This window comes from Stylophora pistillata, chromosome 6, assembly GCF_964205215.1.
Source record: "Stylophora pistillata chromosome 6, jaStyPist1.2, whole genome shotgun sequence".
NCBI lineage: Eukaryota > Metazoa > Cnidaria > Anthozoa > Scleractinia > Pocilloporidae > Stylophora > Stylophora pistillata.
In genome coordinates this window covers 11289970-11308952 of record NC_142524.1, presented here as the reverse complement: position 1 = coordinate 11308952, position 18983 = coordinate 11289970, and the positions used below count along the sequence as shown (strand labels likewise).

Here is an 18983-nt window from a genome sequence, read left to right as displayed (position 1 = left end):
TGGACTTGTGGAAAAGCAGCTTAGCGTCATCCGGGACTTTGTGCAGGCTGGCGATGCTAACCGAGCAACTGAGCTTGCTTTTATGCTGATGTCAACTGTGAAGGACTTTAGTGATGGATCATTTGAGGAAAAATCGGTACTGAGTAATGCTAGTAAACAGCATTTAAGATATTTATGATAGCACATAGGTTGATGTCAACTGTGAAGGACTTTAGTGACGAATCATTTGAGAAAAAACCGATACGAAGTAATGCTAGAAAACAGCATTTGAAATGTTTATGATGGTGCATAGGATTTTGTGACAGTTTGTTAGTTGAGTATTGACGAGAGTATCGAAACGTAGCTGTGTTGCTTACGAGTCGTGCTCATTTTCTAGAACTATTTAAGAAAACAATGGAGGACTTTTCTATCCTCTAATAAACTCTCGGAGGTTTTGAAGAATGCTCAGTAGCGGTCAAGGATTTGGTTGACTGACTCGAATTTTTTTTAACCGTGTTCACCTTCTTTGGGTTTAGACTGGTAAACGCGAAAAATAATCTTATCACGAAAAAGTGTCTCCTGCAGCTTGGAGTTAAGGTAAGGATGATGAGGCAAAAAAAAAACGCTCGTACTTCTCTATTTCTTAGGAATTTCTCTTTTTCTGTTTTTTTTTTTTCTTTCTTTTTTTTAACAGGGCACCATTTTACAAGATATGAAAGGCATCAAAGTCAATAGCGTGGTTCATGTTACAAAAGTCGCGGCTGTAGTTGCTTGAGCAACAGAGAATAGGAGAACTGTTCCTATGTCTTTGCAGGTAGGTTTACATTACGTTTGAATACACAATATGGGCTTAAAATCTTGTTGGTGGCCAATGCAGGGGATATTTTTTTCTGAACGTATGGATATCACTTGTTCCTGCTGGGGCTAAACATGCATGCCATACCAGTCATAAAATGCATCGAGTCACTATATGTGTTTTCACTACTGAGATATACTTGTCACTTTTTGTTTTACAAGACTGATGCGTTGACCCTCCTGACCGAAGCCACAGATTTCATGGCGATACAGTTCACTTCGAACAGTACCCACGATACCAAGCTTGCCAAGAATGTTAGCTCTGGTCTTCTCAATAGCATTGGAAGTGTTCTACAGATTTCTTCAAGGGACGCCAAAGTAGAAACAAAGGACAATTTTATAAAAGAAAAGGTAGATGAAATCGTGTTTCACCAGCTTTTAAATTTAATTTAGTGTACTGGTTTCGTAATTTTAACAGGGGAAATTGTTTTATAATGCTATTTGATGAATTACACGGATAACAGAAATGTCATCTGTTCAAAACTTGACCGCTAACTATCCCTTAACGCATTTTTAGAAATTAGTTGTTGTAAAATATATACGACAATATTCCCCACAGAATTTCATGAAAAACTGTGCAGCTGACATGGAAACCTTAAAAATGCGTTAATCTGATCTTACATCAGTCGAAAAATGATTAGGTCTTCTAAAGAAATTAGAGTTCTTCGCTTGTGCCGTAGGGAAGAGAAACAACCATGAAGACACTGGATTTAGTCAGAAAAGTTGGCGAAGTCCTTTATTCTACAGGTAGTAACCGCCAGAATAAAACGGTGGTGAAATCTAACTTTGTCGACATAATAATCTACGAAGAAAAACCAACAGATCTCAGTGGGAAGAGTATCAGCGAGGGAGGAGCTAGTGTTGCCATTCCTGACTCGAAGGATATATTTCCTAATGCAAACGAGAGTGTCACAATACAGGTATGTTGACTCTTTTTTACCATTATTTGCATTAACCTTGAAAAAATACTCTTTCACAGAGGCAACGGGATATCCATCACAGTGATTGCTTTTGAAAAATTTGGATCGTTAACGATCTTTAACTTCTAGCATAATTTGAATGAAAATGGATAGGCTCCTATTCACATTATCTTCCTAACAGCTCTTAGGGAACGTAAATTTATCATTAAAAATACCGAAACTTATCTCCTTCGATCCACTTATTTAATTTCTTCTGCCTATTTTCATTTCAGATGAGGGCGTTTAAAGAAAATTCTTACACGTGGGATATGACTGCATCGAGTGTCAAATCATCTGTTATTGATATCACTCTAAAAGGCAGTACAATTACAATTACAATTTATCACTTATAGAGCGCTATTTACAATGACAGATCAACAGCGCTTTACAATCAATCCTAACCCGCCCATCCCACCCTAGGGGAGGACATCCATCACACAGTAATCTCGTGCGCGGGAAATTAACGTCTCCTACCCCTAACCCTGTAGGAGACGGGACCTCCATTTACTCGTCCCTATCCGAGAAGACTAGAATATCTAACCATTTCTTGATGTTATAGAAAGGAAGCATATTCTTCTCAATCATTTTAAGACCTTGAGTGTTGGTCCGGCCGGGGCTCGAACCCTCGACCTCCCGCACAACAGTCCAGCGCTCTATCCATTGAGCTAACCGGGAGGCAGTATAGGCGTAGAAGTACAAACGGACAATCTCAGCAAGCCATTCGAACTGCACATACCTTATAGCGAAGCAAACAGAGGCTTGAGAGCCAAGAAACAACCATTGTTCTTACAACCAGGAAAATTACGATACCACACTTTTGTTATCCCTACAGAAAATCACTTTGTGTCGTTGAGGATCGCCACCGTCGGAGATCGCCAGCTGGCTGTTTACATCGGAAGAGACTTTAAACCTACCGTCAGCAACTATACTTTTGTCATTAATTTACCAGATGTATCCTCCTGTTACGGCAATAACAGTCACAGGTTATCGAACTGCAGCGATGATATTCACGCTCTTAAACTTAATGGTTATGCTCCCGGACTTTACTATGTTGGCATCATATTGGCTCCTCCTGCTGCTAGATTCCGGAGATCATGCAGTAGAAATGGAAGGCGTACAAAGAGATTCTGTGTTCAGGTTATGGATCCACCCACCACACCACCTCCAATTCCTAGAATTATTACAATGCGGTATAATGCGACAACAGACGTTATTTACACTTTCTCCGTGAAGATAGGGGCATGCTTGTTTTGGTCGGAACAAGAAGAGAGATGGTCGAGTAAAGGGTGTCAGGTACTTAGCTTTTATATGAAAATTGAATACTTTTAGAGAAGGAACGTTTCGAGAAGTAAGGATCTATGCATACCCCACAACTCAACTAAGTAATATTTTAGGCACTCCGAACAAATGTATCTCGTTCTCTATGATGATCCTTAAAACAAAATTTCTCTGATGCAAAATATAGCGGTATAAATATCAAAATTTCTTTTCTTTTTGCATGTATGTTTAGGGCAGTATTCCTTGCTAGACTCTTCTCTTTTTTTGATATCCCTGAAAATGCACATCACTAATGTCGGCACAATATGGCTTTGGTCACCTTGTTCATTTAGCTCTTGATTTTAGGTTGGCCGTGGACCAAGGCCTGGAAAAGTCCACTGTCTCTACAACCATCTGACGTCATTTGGCGGAGCTTTCTTTGTGGCCCCAAATGCTATTGACCTTGACAAAGTTTGGGAAGAGTTTGGCAGATTTGGAGTGACAGGAAATTATACTGTTTTGGCGACAGTCTGCAACATGTTATGGTTTTATTTCGTGGGTTTAGTATTTGCACGAAGAGCTGACAAAAGAGATGAGTTGAAGGTATCTTGAAAATATCTGTACATACAAATTACTTCATTCAGTATTTAAAAGGTAGTGTTCCGAAGGCAAGGAGAGTTTGCCGTAGATTGTCTTTGATTATTAGCCTTCTTACTCCTCTTAAAACTATCCGAGGAGTATAAAATAAGCTGACATATATGACTGATTTTAAGCACAAGGTTTCCGTTCTGTTGATGGTTGAAAGCAATTTTATTAATGCAATTTTGTTATGCAAAGGAGATTATGAAGACTATAGTTTTACCAGCAAAATACAGCTCTTATTTTTTGCACTCACAGAAGTGGACTGTGACCTAAACAGCCGAGTGAAAGGACTTGTTTTTCCACGATGCTTGCCCTTGTATTTGACGATTACGTCAATTAGTTACGTCAGTTAGGTATGGGTCGCACTAGGGCAAAGTTTTCAACTTTGCCGGTAAAAAAACCACAAAAAATTTGAAACCGCAACCGGAAAGCAAACTTTTGGTTTCAACTACCAGGGTCGCACTAGGTGAAAAAAATATCTGTGATGACACTTTGATAAACCAGACACACGTTTATCGACGTGTTATGGGGAGAGAGCAGTGAACTGAAAAAGGAAAACAAACGTTAAAAAAATGCGTCCCGTTGAAGCATTGTTAATAACGATCATGGTGATGCTTATTCTTCTTATTAGGGACATTAAGCATCGATGACTTTAGGTGTCACGGACGTTCGCCGGAAGTGATTTTTCAGCTGTCGTTAGTCGTTGCTATGGATACACCGTCCGTCCCTGATGAAAGGTCACGTCGACAACGCAGGATCACTTAGTTTGACGTCCTGGAGAAAACGCAGAAATACAGGTGGATTTGAGATTAAAATTGCCGTACTTCGAAGATGATTTGATGTCATTCACTCCGATAACCACATTAAATTTTCTCGGCTGTTGTACTGGTAGTCATGTCAAGCTTGCAAGTTCCCGGTGAATAAGGAAACTTTTTCCACCGAGCGTAAATACGGGATTTATAAAAGGAGAAGCCCCACGCCTCCTAAGGACCAATTTGTCGCGCTCCACGTTTAGCAAAAACGTACAGAGTTTCAAAATAGCCTTCGAGAATAGAGGAAACCTATTTTGAGAAACGTACCTCTGGAGTTATTACTTCAGGAGAGAAGTATACTCTGAAACAAAGAAAATAGCGCGCGCACTGAAGAAAATGTTGCCTTTTGTAACACAATCTCATCCGGCTTTGCCAAACCTCAAGAACCTACTGAGGAAGAATTATAACCCTTCAAAACTGACCCTTATTAATATCTAAACTTTTAGGGTAGAAGATTTAAAAGCGCCAGCGAATGGTGGGAGACGCACAGGCCTATCAACACCTTTCAACGGTCGACTACCTTTTGGTTTCCGGCTTTCTGGCGTGTCGCCTCACGCAAGATGGAGGTTTTTATGGATCAAGTGATTCTTTTCATTGCTCTAATTAAACTGTCCTTCATTCAATGATCAAGATAGAAGATTTACCACACAACACTCGCAATTATTTAATTTTCCTTCACTTAGGAAAGTAGATTTACAACGCGATTGATAAATGCCCTTGCAGTAGTAACGCTTTGTAACGCAAAGCACTAAACAAAACAATGGGCCTTGTCGCTCCACAAAAGGGTCTCAAACACTGTCACCAAAAGTGCTTAAAACATTTGTATCGTTGGGGCGCGTTTGAGCGCGTTTGGTCAGAGCTGTTGAAGAAGGATCAAGGTGGTCATACAGTTCTTTGAAAGGCTTCAAACTACTACGTACAACGAGTTTGACCTGCTCGAAAACCGGTCTCAAATTACATGCTAAAAATCAGTGCTTGCGTTTGTCCTTGAGCACGATTTAATACGTGACAAATACGCACGAAAAATACTTCTACACGTCCAGAATATATCAAATTATATTTACCTATAGTGAAAGGAAAAAGAAACGACCTAACTTTTACGGAATATTCAGTCAAACTCTACCCATTTCTACCACTTTTACTGCCATATTGTAAATAACGCTACCACAATGCTTTGCAATCGGAGTGCGCACACCGCCTGTTTTCAAGACTTGGTAGAGTTTATCGGTTCAAGTGTTTTCAATTCGTGGCGTGACGCTCCTAGATTTGTCTGAAATTTTGAGCTTCAAAAGCGGCATTTGGTCGAAACTCAGTTAATATCGATTTTCTCGAAAATAAATCGGTATTGAGCCAAACGAAGTATGCAGTGCTTTGTTTCACCAGAAGGCCTGGCCTGACTTGAGAGAATATGAGCCGAATCGATTTTTTGGCTGTTGCCACCAAATGCTTGACCGTTGGCAACATTCGTTCTTAAATGTAACATGGAGCAAGCCTGTTTGATAACAATTGCAATATAGCCAAAGTAGAAATTCTCATTTCTTAGCCTGCGTTGCAGCCGGTATAGTCCGTTCCTGGTATAGTCCTTCTGCGAAACGGCTCCCAAAAGCTTGTCCTGATATCCCGCAGGGATCCACGGATCTGTGTATTCATTTCTGATTGTTTATTTTCTTATGCGCCTTATGATTGGTAATATTCTTGCGAAATTTATCACGCAATGTTAAAAATAAATATCGTCGCGTGTGAATTGTATATTGGAAGTACTTTTGTACAAAGCTTTGCTTTGCGTTTCAAAAGGTTGAAAAGGTTATGTCTGATTCGTCCGATTATTGTAATTTATGCTGTCGCGTCATCGAAAAGGGAAACGAAAGAGTGTTACTTTCAAAGGGATGGAAACAATTCGACGTACTCACCAAGATTGAAAGTTTGGAAATATCTTTGCGATCGATCGAAAACAAGTACGTCTACCGAAACTGTGTTGCGAAACTGAAAAAACATCGGTCACTTATCGAGCAAACAGAAAAATTGGAAGCAGATCTCAAAAGCCTTATTACAAGGGAATACTCGCTTAAAGTCAAACGATCTGGGGAACTGCTAAGTGACGACCACGATGCTTCAACATCGAAAAAAGTCTGCGATGGATCTGATGGGGGTTTTGCCCGTATCATTACTTCATTCCCTGTTCGACCTCTGCAAAGAACATCTCCGAGAGACAAAGGACTCTGCAGAGCCATAAAAAAGAACACATAAATGCCGTTCATAACCTGCTGGACTATTTCGACATCCTCATCCTCAGTAATGGCGATCGCTGGCACTCCCATGTTGTTTAGATGTCGAATCTGGTTTTTCATTAGCGATCGCAACGGCGATATTACAACGAGAACACTGGAACCACGAGGCTTTTCGAATAGAGCATCCGCAGCGATCGGAAGGCACTGGAAAATCAAAGATTTACTGTGGCCCGTCGGCAAATTTACAAAAATATTTCGACCTCCAAGAAATTCGCGAAGTGCATTATATTTTCCTGTTCAGGTAGGAGATTATCGATTTCAAACTGCTCTCTCACAGCTTTGAACGCTTTTTGCCAACGTTCTTCTGTAGTTGCAGACATCTTATTTCCAGCTCGAAGTAAATTTGACGTTTAATGTAATGTACAACTGTTATAAAGTAGTTGGGAAACCTACACAAATTTATTTTTGGCATTACGTGATAGTTGCGTGGTCACTTTCGCAAGAGTTATCCCATCAGATAGCGCGTAAGAAACTAGCCAATCAAAAATGGATACACAAACAGCGGGATATATCGGAACAAGCTTTTGGGAGCCGTTGCGCAGACCTTCTAAACCGGCGTTTTAGACTGTCTGTGACGCAGGCTGTCATTTCTAGGCATCTATGTATATTGAGAAAGATTTTTAATGACATGAATGTTTAAAAAGAAATGAAAATTTCTGTGAAAACTTCAAAGTCCAAATTGCTATCACATTACATTAAATTATGACAGAAAACACTCCTGGTAAACACTGAAGTCTTCAAAATTATTTATTCAACAAATAAAATATACAGATTACGAGAGCGGCTTTTTTCCATTAGGTCCTTATTGGATGTCCAGGTTTATGTTCATCAACATATCCAAAATTGTGGACATTTTTTTCTCTTGGACATTACTTATACGGCAAGATGATGTTCGTAATACTTCATGGAAGAAAGGTTATTTAATTATTTACAGTCCAATATCTCTCTTGCTTATTCAGAAGCCAACTTATAAAGAACAAACACATGTAAGTTTACGAATTTTTAAGAATATTCCATGGAATTTTTATTGATTATTTACAAGAAGTTTGATAACCTGCATGTATACTAATAACCGTTTTAGTTTGAAGCTACTCGTGTGAATTTTTTTTTATCGGATTTAGGGACTTTGAACAGCGCCGCGACAAAGCCCACATATTTTGCTAATTCATGCCTTTAATTTAAGGAAGACTAAAGAACAAATACATGGAATATTTAATACCAGCATGAAAGTTACCGTTTAGAAGCAGCTATGATTGAGGACGTTTCTTGTCGAAAGTTATTAATACTGGAAACGTGACAAGAAATATATTCTAGTAGCAAATACAATGAGATATCATAGTCGATAACTTGAAACATGCCTCGATGGCAAAGGGATCAAAGAAGTGCGTCAATTTATCTTCCGTAACCACACCTAAATGAAATTTTGATGGTGTCATTTCTAAACGCATTGAAATTCATGAAAGACACCCCAATATTAAGATCAACACAGAGGATTTGTTAAATAAAAATTGTCAATTAACTACCGCACTATGTATTTAATTAATCGATCTGGTGGCTCCAGCTTTTAACATTTTCCTATTTAGCCTCGTTGCTTAATATTGTAGGTATTCTGGGTTTATCATTACTTTTCGCCATTAACTGTGTTTGATGTTTTTTGCAGAGCCATGAAGGCGTCTCCAACTGGTCATTTCAAGCATAATCTGCCGAGATGATAATGGTAGTTTGATGCTGTTTGCTGCTGTTTTATTATTATTATTTCATGGAACATTAAAAGCCAATTCACACAACCCGTATATAGCATTAGCTAATCTTGGCGGGTATTAGTAATAAATAATAAATAAGTAAATACTACACATTGTAAGCTAAAGAGATTTCATTACTACTACAATATTATTGCAGTTATAAGCTATGCATTTGTTTACTACACTATAAGCTAAAGATACGTACAGATGTCATACAAATTAAATACAATAAAATTACTATTAAGTTAAACAAGACATAATAATCAAATAATAATAATCATTATTATTATTATGATAGTGATAGTAAAAATAATAATCATGATAACAATAAGGAAGGACTTCCATAGTACCATATCCATCGTCTCACAAAGCTTTACATCATTTTGCGAAGAACCTTCGCTAGACTGCAAGAAGCATTTGACAATTTTTTGAAGAAAATGTTTTTTTTATCAGATGCGCCTCTTTCCTACTCTTTGCGAGAAGTGTGTGGGTTCTTTAACTAGTTAACAAACTCTCCTCAGAACCAGACACTTCTATAAAATATAAAGAATAAAAGTGGCTGTTTGAAGGTAGACATTTCCTTAGTGTTCAGTAAACTGGTAAACCCCTGACGGAAGCATTTTCTGCACACCACACGAAAACTAATTCGTATTATAAACATTAGAACTGGTCACTGTTACTCTTGGCGATATTTGCGTATTGTTAATTAACTGCGATATCATTTCTTTTAAAAGGATAAATTTTCACCGATTCATTTGTCCCTCCATTAATTGAAATGAGACCCAGGCTCAATTGAGTAAAAGCTTCGTAAAAAGAACAATGGCAAAGACAATCGAAAACTTATTATGATGAATTAACTAAAACTATTTTTTGATGACTACCAGTGATATTGTGACGAATGAAAAAGGTTTTTGGCAGCACAAATGGAAAAAGGTATTTAAAATAATTAGGAAACATATTTTAAAAGGACTTCCTTTTCACCTGTTCTATCAAATCTATGTTAAAATCGTGTTTATTATAAATGATTAACAATGGACTTTTACTATTTTAATCGTGACCGCGGTGAGTTTTAGCTTAGCATGTAAGAATGGAAGGAAGAGCTCGGATCATCCATTTTCTCTTTGCCGTACTTGCCGCTTTCCGACAGACCGAAGGGGTCTTTGGTAAGTTTAATTTGTTTTATCTTTCTGCTTAGCGGCAGAATTTTTTGTCACGAGTTCGAGAATCATTGATACCCATACCATGAATGACTTCGAACACCGTAATGAAGATGAAATATAAGAATTACATATAAGATCTGTTTCATCCATGCATAAGGGGTAAAATAAATCTCTAAATAATTATTTCAAAGCGATTTGTGGAATTAGTTCTGAGTGGAATAATACAGAAAAATCCATTATATGAACGTGGTGTAAAGGCAAAGAAAAAATGAAACGAGAAACTAGGACCGTTTTTTCATAGCAGACTTTCGAAATGATCCAAAGGAATGCCTCAGTTGCTCATAACTTCCCCTAACTGAAAGGAATCTTTGTTGCTATTCCAGTTTGATATGGATAGATATTTTCATGGAAAGTTGAATCACTCTAGTTCGATAGAAGTTGCTGTAGTTCAAATGTCCCTAGAAAGTGCACGTCAATTGGCGCAGCCTCAATAAAGAGATCTACGATGGCTTTTTTTGACGGCCACTTTTAAATTATTAATGTAAGCCCAACGCAGAGACAAATATGATTCCAAAACAAGTCTCTGCTTAGAAACGAATATGATAAACGTAAGGTAGACACAATTTACAATGGTGACATATTCAAAATGTTTTACGCTTGTGAATGAGTGTGACCATGAAGGTAATCTTCCTTTCTTTGGACATTGGTCTAGAAGAAATTGGCCTACGATTCAGTGTTTTAAAGTTCATATCGCTGTTCAATTATAACAATAATGATAATGGGGATAAGTATTAAAATTCTAATGATGGCGATAATTGATCCATCTCGGACGTTCACGAAAATGTAGCACCTCGCGTAGCATCTCACAAATAAGTTATATTTGTTTCTATCTCTCTTCCGTCCTTCTGCTATTTGATGGAAACGAAGAGAGTTGATTTTATGAGATGGCTCCCCTAATATAAAACATAGCGACTTGACAGGCGAAGATGACACTACAAATGTTTTGCACCGTATGTTGTCGTTCTACGCAGATGACTGTAGTAGTCCTCTTGGACTTCAAAGTGGCGACATCACAGACCAAGAATTAATGGCAATGAGCACTTTCAAAAAAAATTTTGAACAGTTTGGACCCCAGCGTGGTAGACTTAATTTGTCGTCCGCCTATCGCGCTGATCCACAATCAATTAATAAGGATACTCGGTTCTCCGGCGCCTTTATAATTGAACTTCCAAAGGAGAAGATCGTAACTGGAGTTGCAACTCGAGGCTTTGGCGGAGAGTGGGTGACAAAATATCGAATGATATTTTCTCCTGGAAATGGGGATCCTTTAGTTTCATCAGAGGTGAGAGGTATAAGCTGTGGCCATACTACGCACTTTGCCCTAGGTAAACCTGACTTGTTGACAGTTTTACCTGGGGAAACTTAAATTTAGAAGTGTGACCGATTTTTCCCTAGGTTAATTACCTAGGGAAATTTTATCCATCGGAGCTTGAATATGTCAAGAGAACGATATAATTTCCCTTAACATTAACCCTACTTGTATTGAAGGGGTAAACTGAAATCCAAAGGTAGTTAGGCAATAGATGGTCGTCGGCAAATGCGCTGATGACAGATTTGATTTTATCACGTCACTTTTTACTTGAAAAACATCAAAGTGCGAGTCTTTTGTCGCTTTTGCCGCGTGCTTGTGCGTGTGTCTAGGGAAGAAGATGACGTGGTTTTGATCGAACGCGTAAGTATAAATCATTTGCAATCAGTACACTCTTCATTCGACTGAATTTTCTCAAGATTTAGTTACCTTCAACAAACATATGAAACATATGTGTGAACTGCGGTTCACATACTGTTGTTTGATTTATCATCTACGGGTTTATATCGAATTAATTTGATGGCCTGCTCCCAGTTGGCTTGTTAGCTCAATTGGTAGAGCGCTGCACTAGTATCGCAGAGGTCAGTGGTTCGAATCCCGTACAGGCCTGAAATTTTTTTCAGGTCTGATTTTCACTATTGCTCAAATAGTGCTTTACTGCGAAGGATCGTTCTCATATACATTTAGTTACCTTGTTTGCTATAGCTTTTAATAATCGACTTCTGTATTTCGTTTCAGAAGCCAGTATGCTTATGGAGATGTACAGGACCCGATCCATAACGGCTTTCTTTTCAATTGGCTACATTTACAGAATCCAGGACCAATTAGAGTGTTTCTACAAAATCAATTCATCCCACAAACTTCACTTCATTTAACTCGACAAAACGCCGTCCCACCAGTTTGCGAAATTCCTTCAACGTCGAGCGGAGTTCAATCACTATCAAGCGAAATCCTTTCCACTTCACAACCAAGCCACGCTGCTCAAGGCCGCAATCGTTGGTCTTCAATCGAAACAAGAATATTAATTTTGTCTTAACAGGAGCATACCGAGGCGCTCTCTCAAGGCTAAAGTCCCCAGAGAAGAAAGGCGATGTTGCAAACTATCTTACAAGCATTCAGAGAGAGCCGTCAGAATAATGCAATTGAAAGCGAGAAAACGTTGACGCAGCGAAAGGAGAAGTGGAAGAACCTTTTCAAAAAGTACAAGAAGATCACAGATGACAAAGCCACCGGAAGAGGACATGAGTCTCGAATTCTTCGAAGAACTTTACTCCTTTTTCAGGGTGCGGAGACAAGATTAGCCCGAGATACAAGTGCGAAACCGATATTTGCACCGATAATCCGGACAAGGCTTCATAAGCAGGAGAGGCAACCTCACCATCAGAAAGTGCCAGAAGTTCCAATTCTGATGGAGAAGATTGCGAAGAAGCGGACGATGACAAAGCCACGCAACCGAAAACCCCAGAATGTCCGCCGATAAAAGGAGAAAAGCGCACAGCAGATAAAAAAAACCACAAGAAGCCGGTGCAAATCGAAGAAGAATAGAAAAGCGGAAGGAAACTTACGAGCGAGAAAGTCTGATTGAATTGCTGCAGGGTCAACAAGAAATGATGACAAAAGCAGAAGAACGAGATCTCTTGGCAATGCAGGAACTGATAAAATTTGAAATGAAGGCCGAAAAGCGGCACCAGGATTTCACGTTGGCTGCTGAAAGGAACTCAGAAATATTTTCAACAATCGAATGAACACAACCTATTTTAAAGCTGTTGTTGTTTTGTTGTTATTTACTGAACTGAAACATTTTTAGGGCTCATAGTTCTTCTGGTGAGTTATTTCTCTACCAGATAGCTGTCCATTTACATTTAAATGAAGAAACTAATATAAATAATCAACAATTACTTGTCTTATGTCGTTGGCTTCTAATTCATCATCTCCAACGTACTGCATAAGATGGTTATTTAAAACATATCCGTCAAAATCATCGTTCATTAATTTTCAACTGTTTTGCAAGACAGAACACGCAGTTACGCTCTAAGGAATCTTCATCTTTTCGTCGTCAATTCTTTTGTCCAAACATCTCCACCCCGCTTTGGTTTGGCCAAATCCATGTTCAACCACAATACGCACTTTGCTTACATCCTTGTTAAAATTTCTACGAGCGGCTGTTAAAGCTCTGTTTCCTTGAAAGGGACGCATCAGCCATGACTTGAGTGGGTAAGCAGAGTAGCTAAAATGAGGGGTCGAGTCCGTGTTCCATTTATATCCATGCAGGGCATGCTTAAGATTCTCTTCTCTTCTCTGCTAGTGAGTAAAAATTGTTTAGTCGTAATACACGCGCGTCATGCATGCTACCAGGAAAGCCTGTCGATACAGACAAATAGGCACCGGAGGCATCAACAATCCCTTGAACGATGAAACTGTAATAGTGTTTACGATCATGAGAGTAACCTTCATAAAATTCCTTAGGAGCTCTTATCGGTACATGTGCTCCATCGATCGCGCCAACAACATTTGGAAAAGTTTACTTTTCTCTGAGACCTTGTATTTTTTCCCTCACTTGAGTGGGAGAGGTTGGAACTATAATGAATTGGTCTTTAGGCTGACAGAGTGCTTGAATAAAGTCCATGCATACTCCAATAGCTGCAGACTCGGCAATTCCAAACGAGAACGATAACTGTCCCCGTTAGCTGACCTCTACAAGCCTATCGTTGTACTAGTTTCGACCAGTATGGCTGCGCGAAGTATAGTATCTTGTTGCTGGATAACACGAGCAACAGCCGTGCAAATGAAATGGAATGTTTCCCTTGTAGCCCGGAAGTTTTCTTTCCACCACATGTTCAAAGCATTTGAATTAAGCAAGTTTTCGAACCAGTACTGAGGCTTTGGAAGAACCCAGGCGATACGCCTAGGCCGACGTTCCTGCCAAGCAAAAGAAGTAAATACATGGAGTAACGCAGCTTTTCGTCTTCCTTGGGACCGTCGAGCAATCAGTCTCTAAGAAAAATCACTCGTGATCGCTTTGCTCGTTGCACAACGTTAAAAAAAGTAATGAAAAGAGAAGAACCATTTCTCTTTGATCTGCGTCATTTTCGAACATGTTTTCGATTTGCGCGCCAAAAAATATGTTTACGCGGCATGAACTTCAATCCCGTTAATCCCATGTAAAAACCGTAATGTGATTTTCTTGAGTGTGACCTTTTCACTTGGGGAAATGAAACCCGAGATTAATTTACCTCGGCTTAACTCAGCTAAATTTTCCCTAGGTAAATAAATTTTTCCCTCTGGCAAAAGTGCGTAGTGTGACCTCAACTATCGAGTGAGATTTATTTGTTTTGATCTATTTCCACGTCGTGGTAATAGTTTCAAGTTATGAGCTCCATTACCACTCTTTTGTCCCTTAAGCTTCTTCTCCTAAAGATGTTAGATCGCCTCCACAGATGAGGATCAATTTATAATTCTGTTATCTACCCTGATTCCATGATCGCTTTTGAATCGCTGAGACTGGCAGCACTTTTTTTAATATTTTAAAACATTTCTTTTTAGATTTTTCAAGGCAATGTGGACGGCGACACTGTCAAGTTTAATGTGGTTAGTCCCCCAGTAAAGACGTCACAAGTTTATATCGACCCGTTGGATTGGCATAAGAATATTGCTCTACGAGTTGAGCTCTATGGATGCGAGCCAGGTGAGAACGAGAACCTGTACATAAGCCATTTTCGTGTTTCTATAAGTATGAATTAACAAGAATAAGTTTCAAATGCTAGTCCTGGACTTCATCAAGAAAAATATGTCGTGAGAAAATAATATTAGCTAAAAAATTGGACGCATTTTCCTGAAACTAGTTTCCACAAGGTGGCAACCTACTACTATACTTACATCAGCAGATTAAATGTCTTCAAGGGGCACCTTGTTATTGACGTTTTGAATGCTTCCGGTGTTATTTCAAGATGAAGTCACTGAACTCGTTTTGCATTTTAAAAGGGTATCACTTTAAAGTCTGGCTTGACGTGCTCGACACAACCTTTAAACTTTCCTTTATGGATCGGGCCAATCAGGAAACTCTAGACAAAGAAGAACGTGTGCTATCTGCGGTAAGGAGAAGATTAGTTATACATTCTCTATTTGTTTTCGGTTTGTTTTTTTTAGTAACTTTGCAATTCAGCTATTTAGATTGAGAAATTTACCATGCAAGAGACATGGATGGGTGTACGACTCATAAATCTCTCCTGTTTATGTATTCTTATTTTGTATTTCTAATTTCCTTCAAAGATTAAAAGTTACCTTCAAAATATACCAGGTTACTTTGAAACAAAACTTCACAAGTTCAGGTTAGACATACGTACTGCGCAATTAATTATTGTGCTTTAACTTCGTTTGCTTTTTTTTTATTGTTTTTCTGCTCTTTATGTTTTAATATGTTTGCTTTTTCTTTTGTGTGTGTTTGTTGTTGTCTTTTTGTTATCTCTTTAAATGCATGCGTTTTGCTTCTTTGTAGTCCACCGATCTACATTTACGACTTACAAATTAAACAAGAAAGCATCATCGCTGAGATCGTAATCTACTGCATAGAATCAGCCACTACGGTGATTAAAAACAAACTAAAGGCGGCTTTAGCCAACCAGAGCGTTGACCCTGTTTTTGGCCCAAGCATCCTGCTATATCCAGGTAAGTATCAGTCCTTGGTTCAAAAGATCTCAACAAATGTAGCAAGACAGTCCGATGGCAATACATGTAGGCGACAGCCAACCAAAGCGAAGAAAAATAACGGCAGAAGCAAATGAGATCTCAGTATAAACACTTGTGTTAATTCAAAGTTGATTTCATCCTTCATTGTTTTTGTTGAGCACGTTATGCCAGAGTTTTAGACCGTTCAAGCAGCGAAGTACAGCACACGTGTTCTAAACTGGAGCATGCATTTGGATGAATTTTTAGATCAAAAGTGCCACTGCCGAGTGGATGACTCTTAGGGATATCCGTTTCCTTCATCAATTGCATATGAATATTATCTCTTGTTTTGAAATCTTAGGGAAAGTAGTTTCTTTTAATTGTACATAGATTTAGCTTAGTTGCGTGTAATTGTTGGTGGAATTAATTTAATTGTTTTTTTTAGGTTAGTAAATTTCTTCTTCTTATTATTATTGTTATTATTATAATTATTATCATTCTTATTATCATTATTGCTGTCATTATCATCTTCCATGAGAAAAACATTTCATTAACACATTTCGAGTATAGAAGTAACACGTCACCATGATAAGATAAAGTTTATAATTACTGATCCCCATGAAATTCTATTGTTCTCTCTCTGCATTAAATCAACGATTATAGTCTTTAAGATGACAAAACAACTGTATGAGGAAAATGGAGGCGGTCCTTTTTGTTAGCAGGGAAATTATCAGGGGTATTATAATTAAACGCGCTAAATAAGCATGCTGCGATATAAAAAATATTGCAGTGTGCATGCTGCAATATTTTTAATATTGCAACATGCACACTCTTCCACTCCTCAAAGACTTTCAAAACCCACGCCCATTTCCGGCGGCTGGCGTCTGAAACCCAACTTTTGTCAAATTTCTCGCATTCTGAAGCTGTAATTAGCGTTCTAAATCTTTGCTCTATTTAAAAAAAGAAAATGGAAACGCCGCCTTTCGAAGTCGATAAAGAATTAAAGCACTGACAGAAATGTCCAAACGTTACACTACATTATCTTCGATTTCTGCTGAAATATCTGCCTTCGTAGAGCTTTGTGTAATAAATAATCCTTCGTCTTCCGACGAATCCATCCTCTTTCTAAATCCAGGTTCGTACTGAGTAAAATGACTGAATTCTCTGGCTTATAAAGTATGCAAATTAGCAGTGTTACACTCCTTGCACTAATTAATTCCATCATTAGAACTGTTTTGAACAACTCTAACAACGAGCTACAATAACAACCCTCGGTACAATTAAAATCTAAGATATATTCATCATAAGAAAGAACAATAGCAATGAGCATCACAATTATCACACATGGATGCGACTAAAACCGAAGATCCAACATAGACACAGAACAATAGGATATCATGGGGATCAATAATTATAATAGCTAATTACTTCAGCACATGGCATTATGAAAAATATAGCAGCCAGCTTCGGCCAACGGCTTCAGCTGGCTGCATTATTTCTCATAATGCCATATGCCTCAGTAATTATCCATTAAATTATGCCGGAATTCGTAAGTGCAGTCTCTCTTTCACTTCTGAACTAGATGCTGACAAGTGCCATCCGCCGAGCTTCAACATCTCCATAGGAAAAGACCCAAGTGACCCGCAGCGAATACCGGTCGACACTACAAAACCCAGGTCCGATGTGTTCACTGTGACAGCAAATCTAAACCCGGTATGCCCCTCTACCCAGAGGATCAGGTATACTTGGGAGATTGCAGCAGTTGACGTGAATACAGGACTGTTTAGTATGATTTACCCTTGGGGAGGACCCCAATGTGGAATAAATAAGATAGATATAAAGACTAAATTCGTCCAGTTGGAGGGTGAATGGATACATTTTATTCGATGCATCGTTAGGAATAATAATAATAGAGGTGTATATCGTCTAAAAAACGATTTTGGTTTCGTTAAACTTGTAAAGATGACTCCATTAAAATGTGGTGTTAAACCGAACCAAGGAAAGGCCGCTTTGGATGAGTTTGAAATAATCTGTAGTGGTTCATATGAGCGGACAAGAGCCAGTAACTACACTGTCAAGCTACAGACAGGGAACAAGGAATTCATTCTAGCCATCTGGAGAACACCCAGGGGGTCCATGACTCTACCTGCTGGAAATCCAGAGGAAAATTTTGTTCAATTAAGAGTGGAAGCTAAGTTTCCTTCATTGCCTTCACTCCTTGGAAGAGTTCAAGTTAAGGTAACTTAAAACTGACTAATATAGCTATGTACAAAATGAAATAAGTTGAACATATTGATTAAAGCACTGAAATCCCTTGGATGAGAATGATTCGCAACAGCAAAATATAGTAATTGTCACTTCATGCTACAGACATGCGGCTAGATTCTCCTTGTAATAACTTTTACACTCGAAATACTTTTATCTCCTCATTTCGCTACTTAAATGACTTTACCTTTAATTGGTAACTTATTTTAAAATGCAAATCAACATTTTCAACATCAAACAGGTAACCAAACTTGAACGTCATGAAATTCTTCAAGCTGTCAGAAAGATTAAAGATTTCATCTCAGCCGGGAAATACGAAGAAGCTGCTTACAAGATATGGATCCTTCAACCATTATTAAGGAACACAAGTGTCGGTGTGAGAGGAAAGGTACTTCACTTTGATATGCTCACCCAATGCAAACAAACATTATCATTTCAATAAAAACATAAAAATAACAATATACAACCTTCGGCCGGGTTGTTCAAAGCTAGGTCAAAGGAACCCAATGAAATCTGATTTCAGATCTGAAAGCTTAAAAATACTATCTTTTTCTACTATTCAATATTGAAGAAATTATTCCAAAAAGGCTTTCGAACAAAGGAACAAAGACGCCTTAACCTTGGGTTGGCGCTAATCGGTCTTCGAAAAACTAGGCCCGGAGGAATTCCTGAGTTCAGGTTCCTTTAGCCAGAAGGTCTTCTCATTGGTTTTTCTACAAACAATACACCTTTAATTTATGGTTTTCCTAAAAAAAAAAAAAAAAAACTGCGAGAAGACAGGAGAATAAGTAGTACCGAAGTTCTCGAGATTTCGTCTTTTACTGCATAAGAACGTTAAAAAGTCACCGGCCACATGTCACAACTATATGTAGGACTTAGCAAAGGAAAGCAATGCTGTAAATTTTCTAAGATTATAAAATGTAACAACTCGAGGCTCTCCGAGATTTAGCTGAATTATAGTACTTGAGGTTTGTCTGCTCTATATACGTT

The 18983-nt window shown here is 38.4% G+C and overlaps 1 protein-coding gene across 1 annotated transcript in view; it reads left to right on the top strand.

The window, feature by feature from the left end:
• The first annotated feature begins 9185 nt into the window (after window positions 1-9185).
• LOC111319277 (polycystin-1-like protein 1) overlaps window positions 9186-18983 on the top strand; it is a 19200-nt gene continuing 9402 nt past the window's right edge. Inside the window, exons 1-8 of the mRNA XM_088762585.1 lie at window positions 9186-9697; window positions 10726-11036; window positions 14607-14748; window positions 15045-15154; window positions 15333-15391; window positions 15559-15728; window positions 17311-17966; window positions 18235-18381. Coding sequence (XP_088618711.1) covers window positions 9622-9697; window positions 10726-11036; window positions 14607-14748; window positions 15045-15154; window positions 15333-15391; window positions 15559-15728; window positions 17311-17966; window positions 18235-18381 — 1671 coding nt within the window. The 5' untranslated portion in view covers window positions 9186-9621. The remainder of the gene's footprint in view (window positions 9698-10725; window positions 11037-14606; window positions 14749-15044; window positions 15155-15332; window positions 15392-15558; window positions 15729-17310; window positions 17967-18234; window positions 18382-18983) is intronic.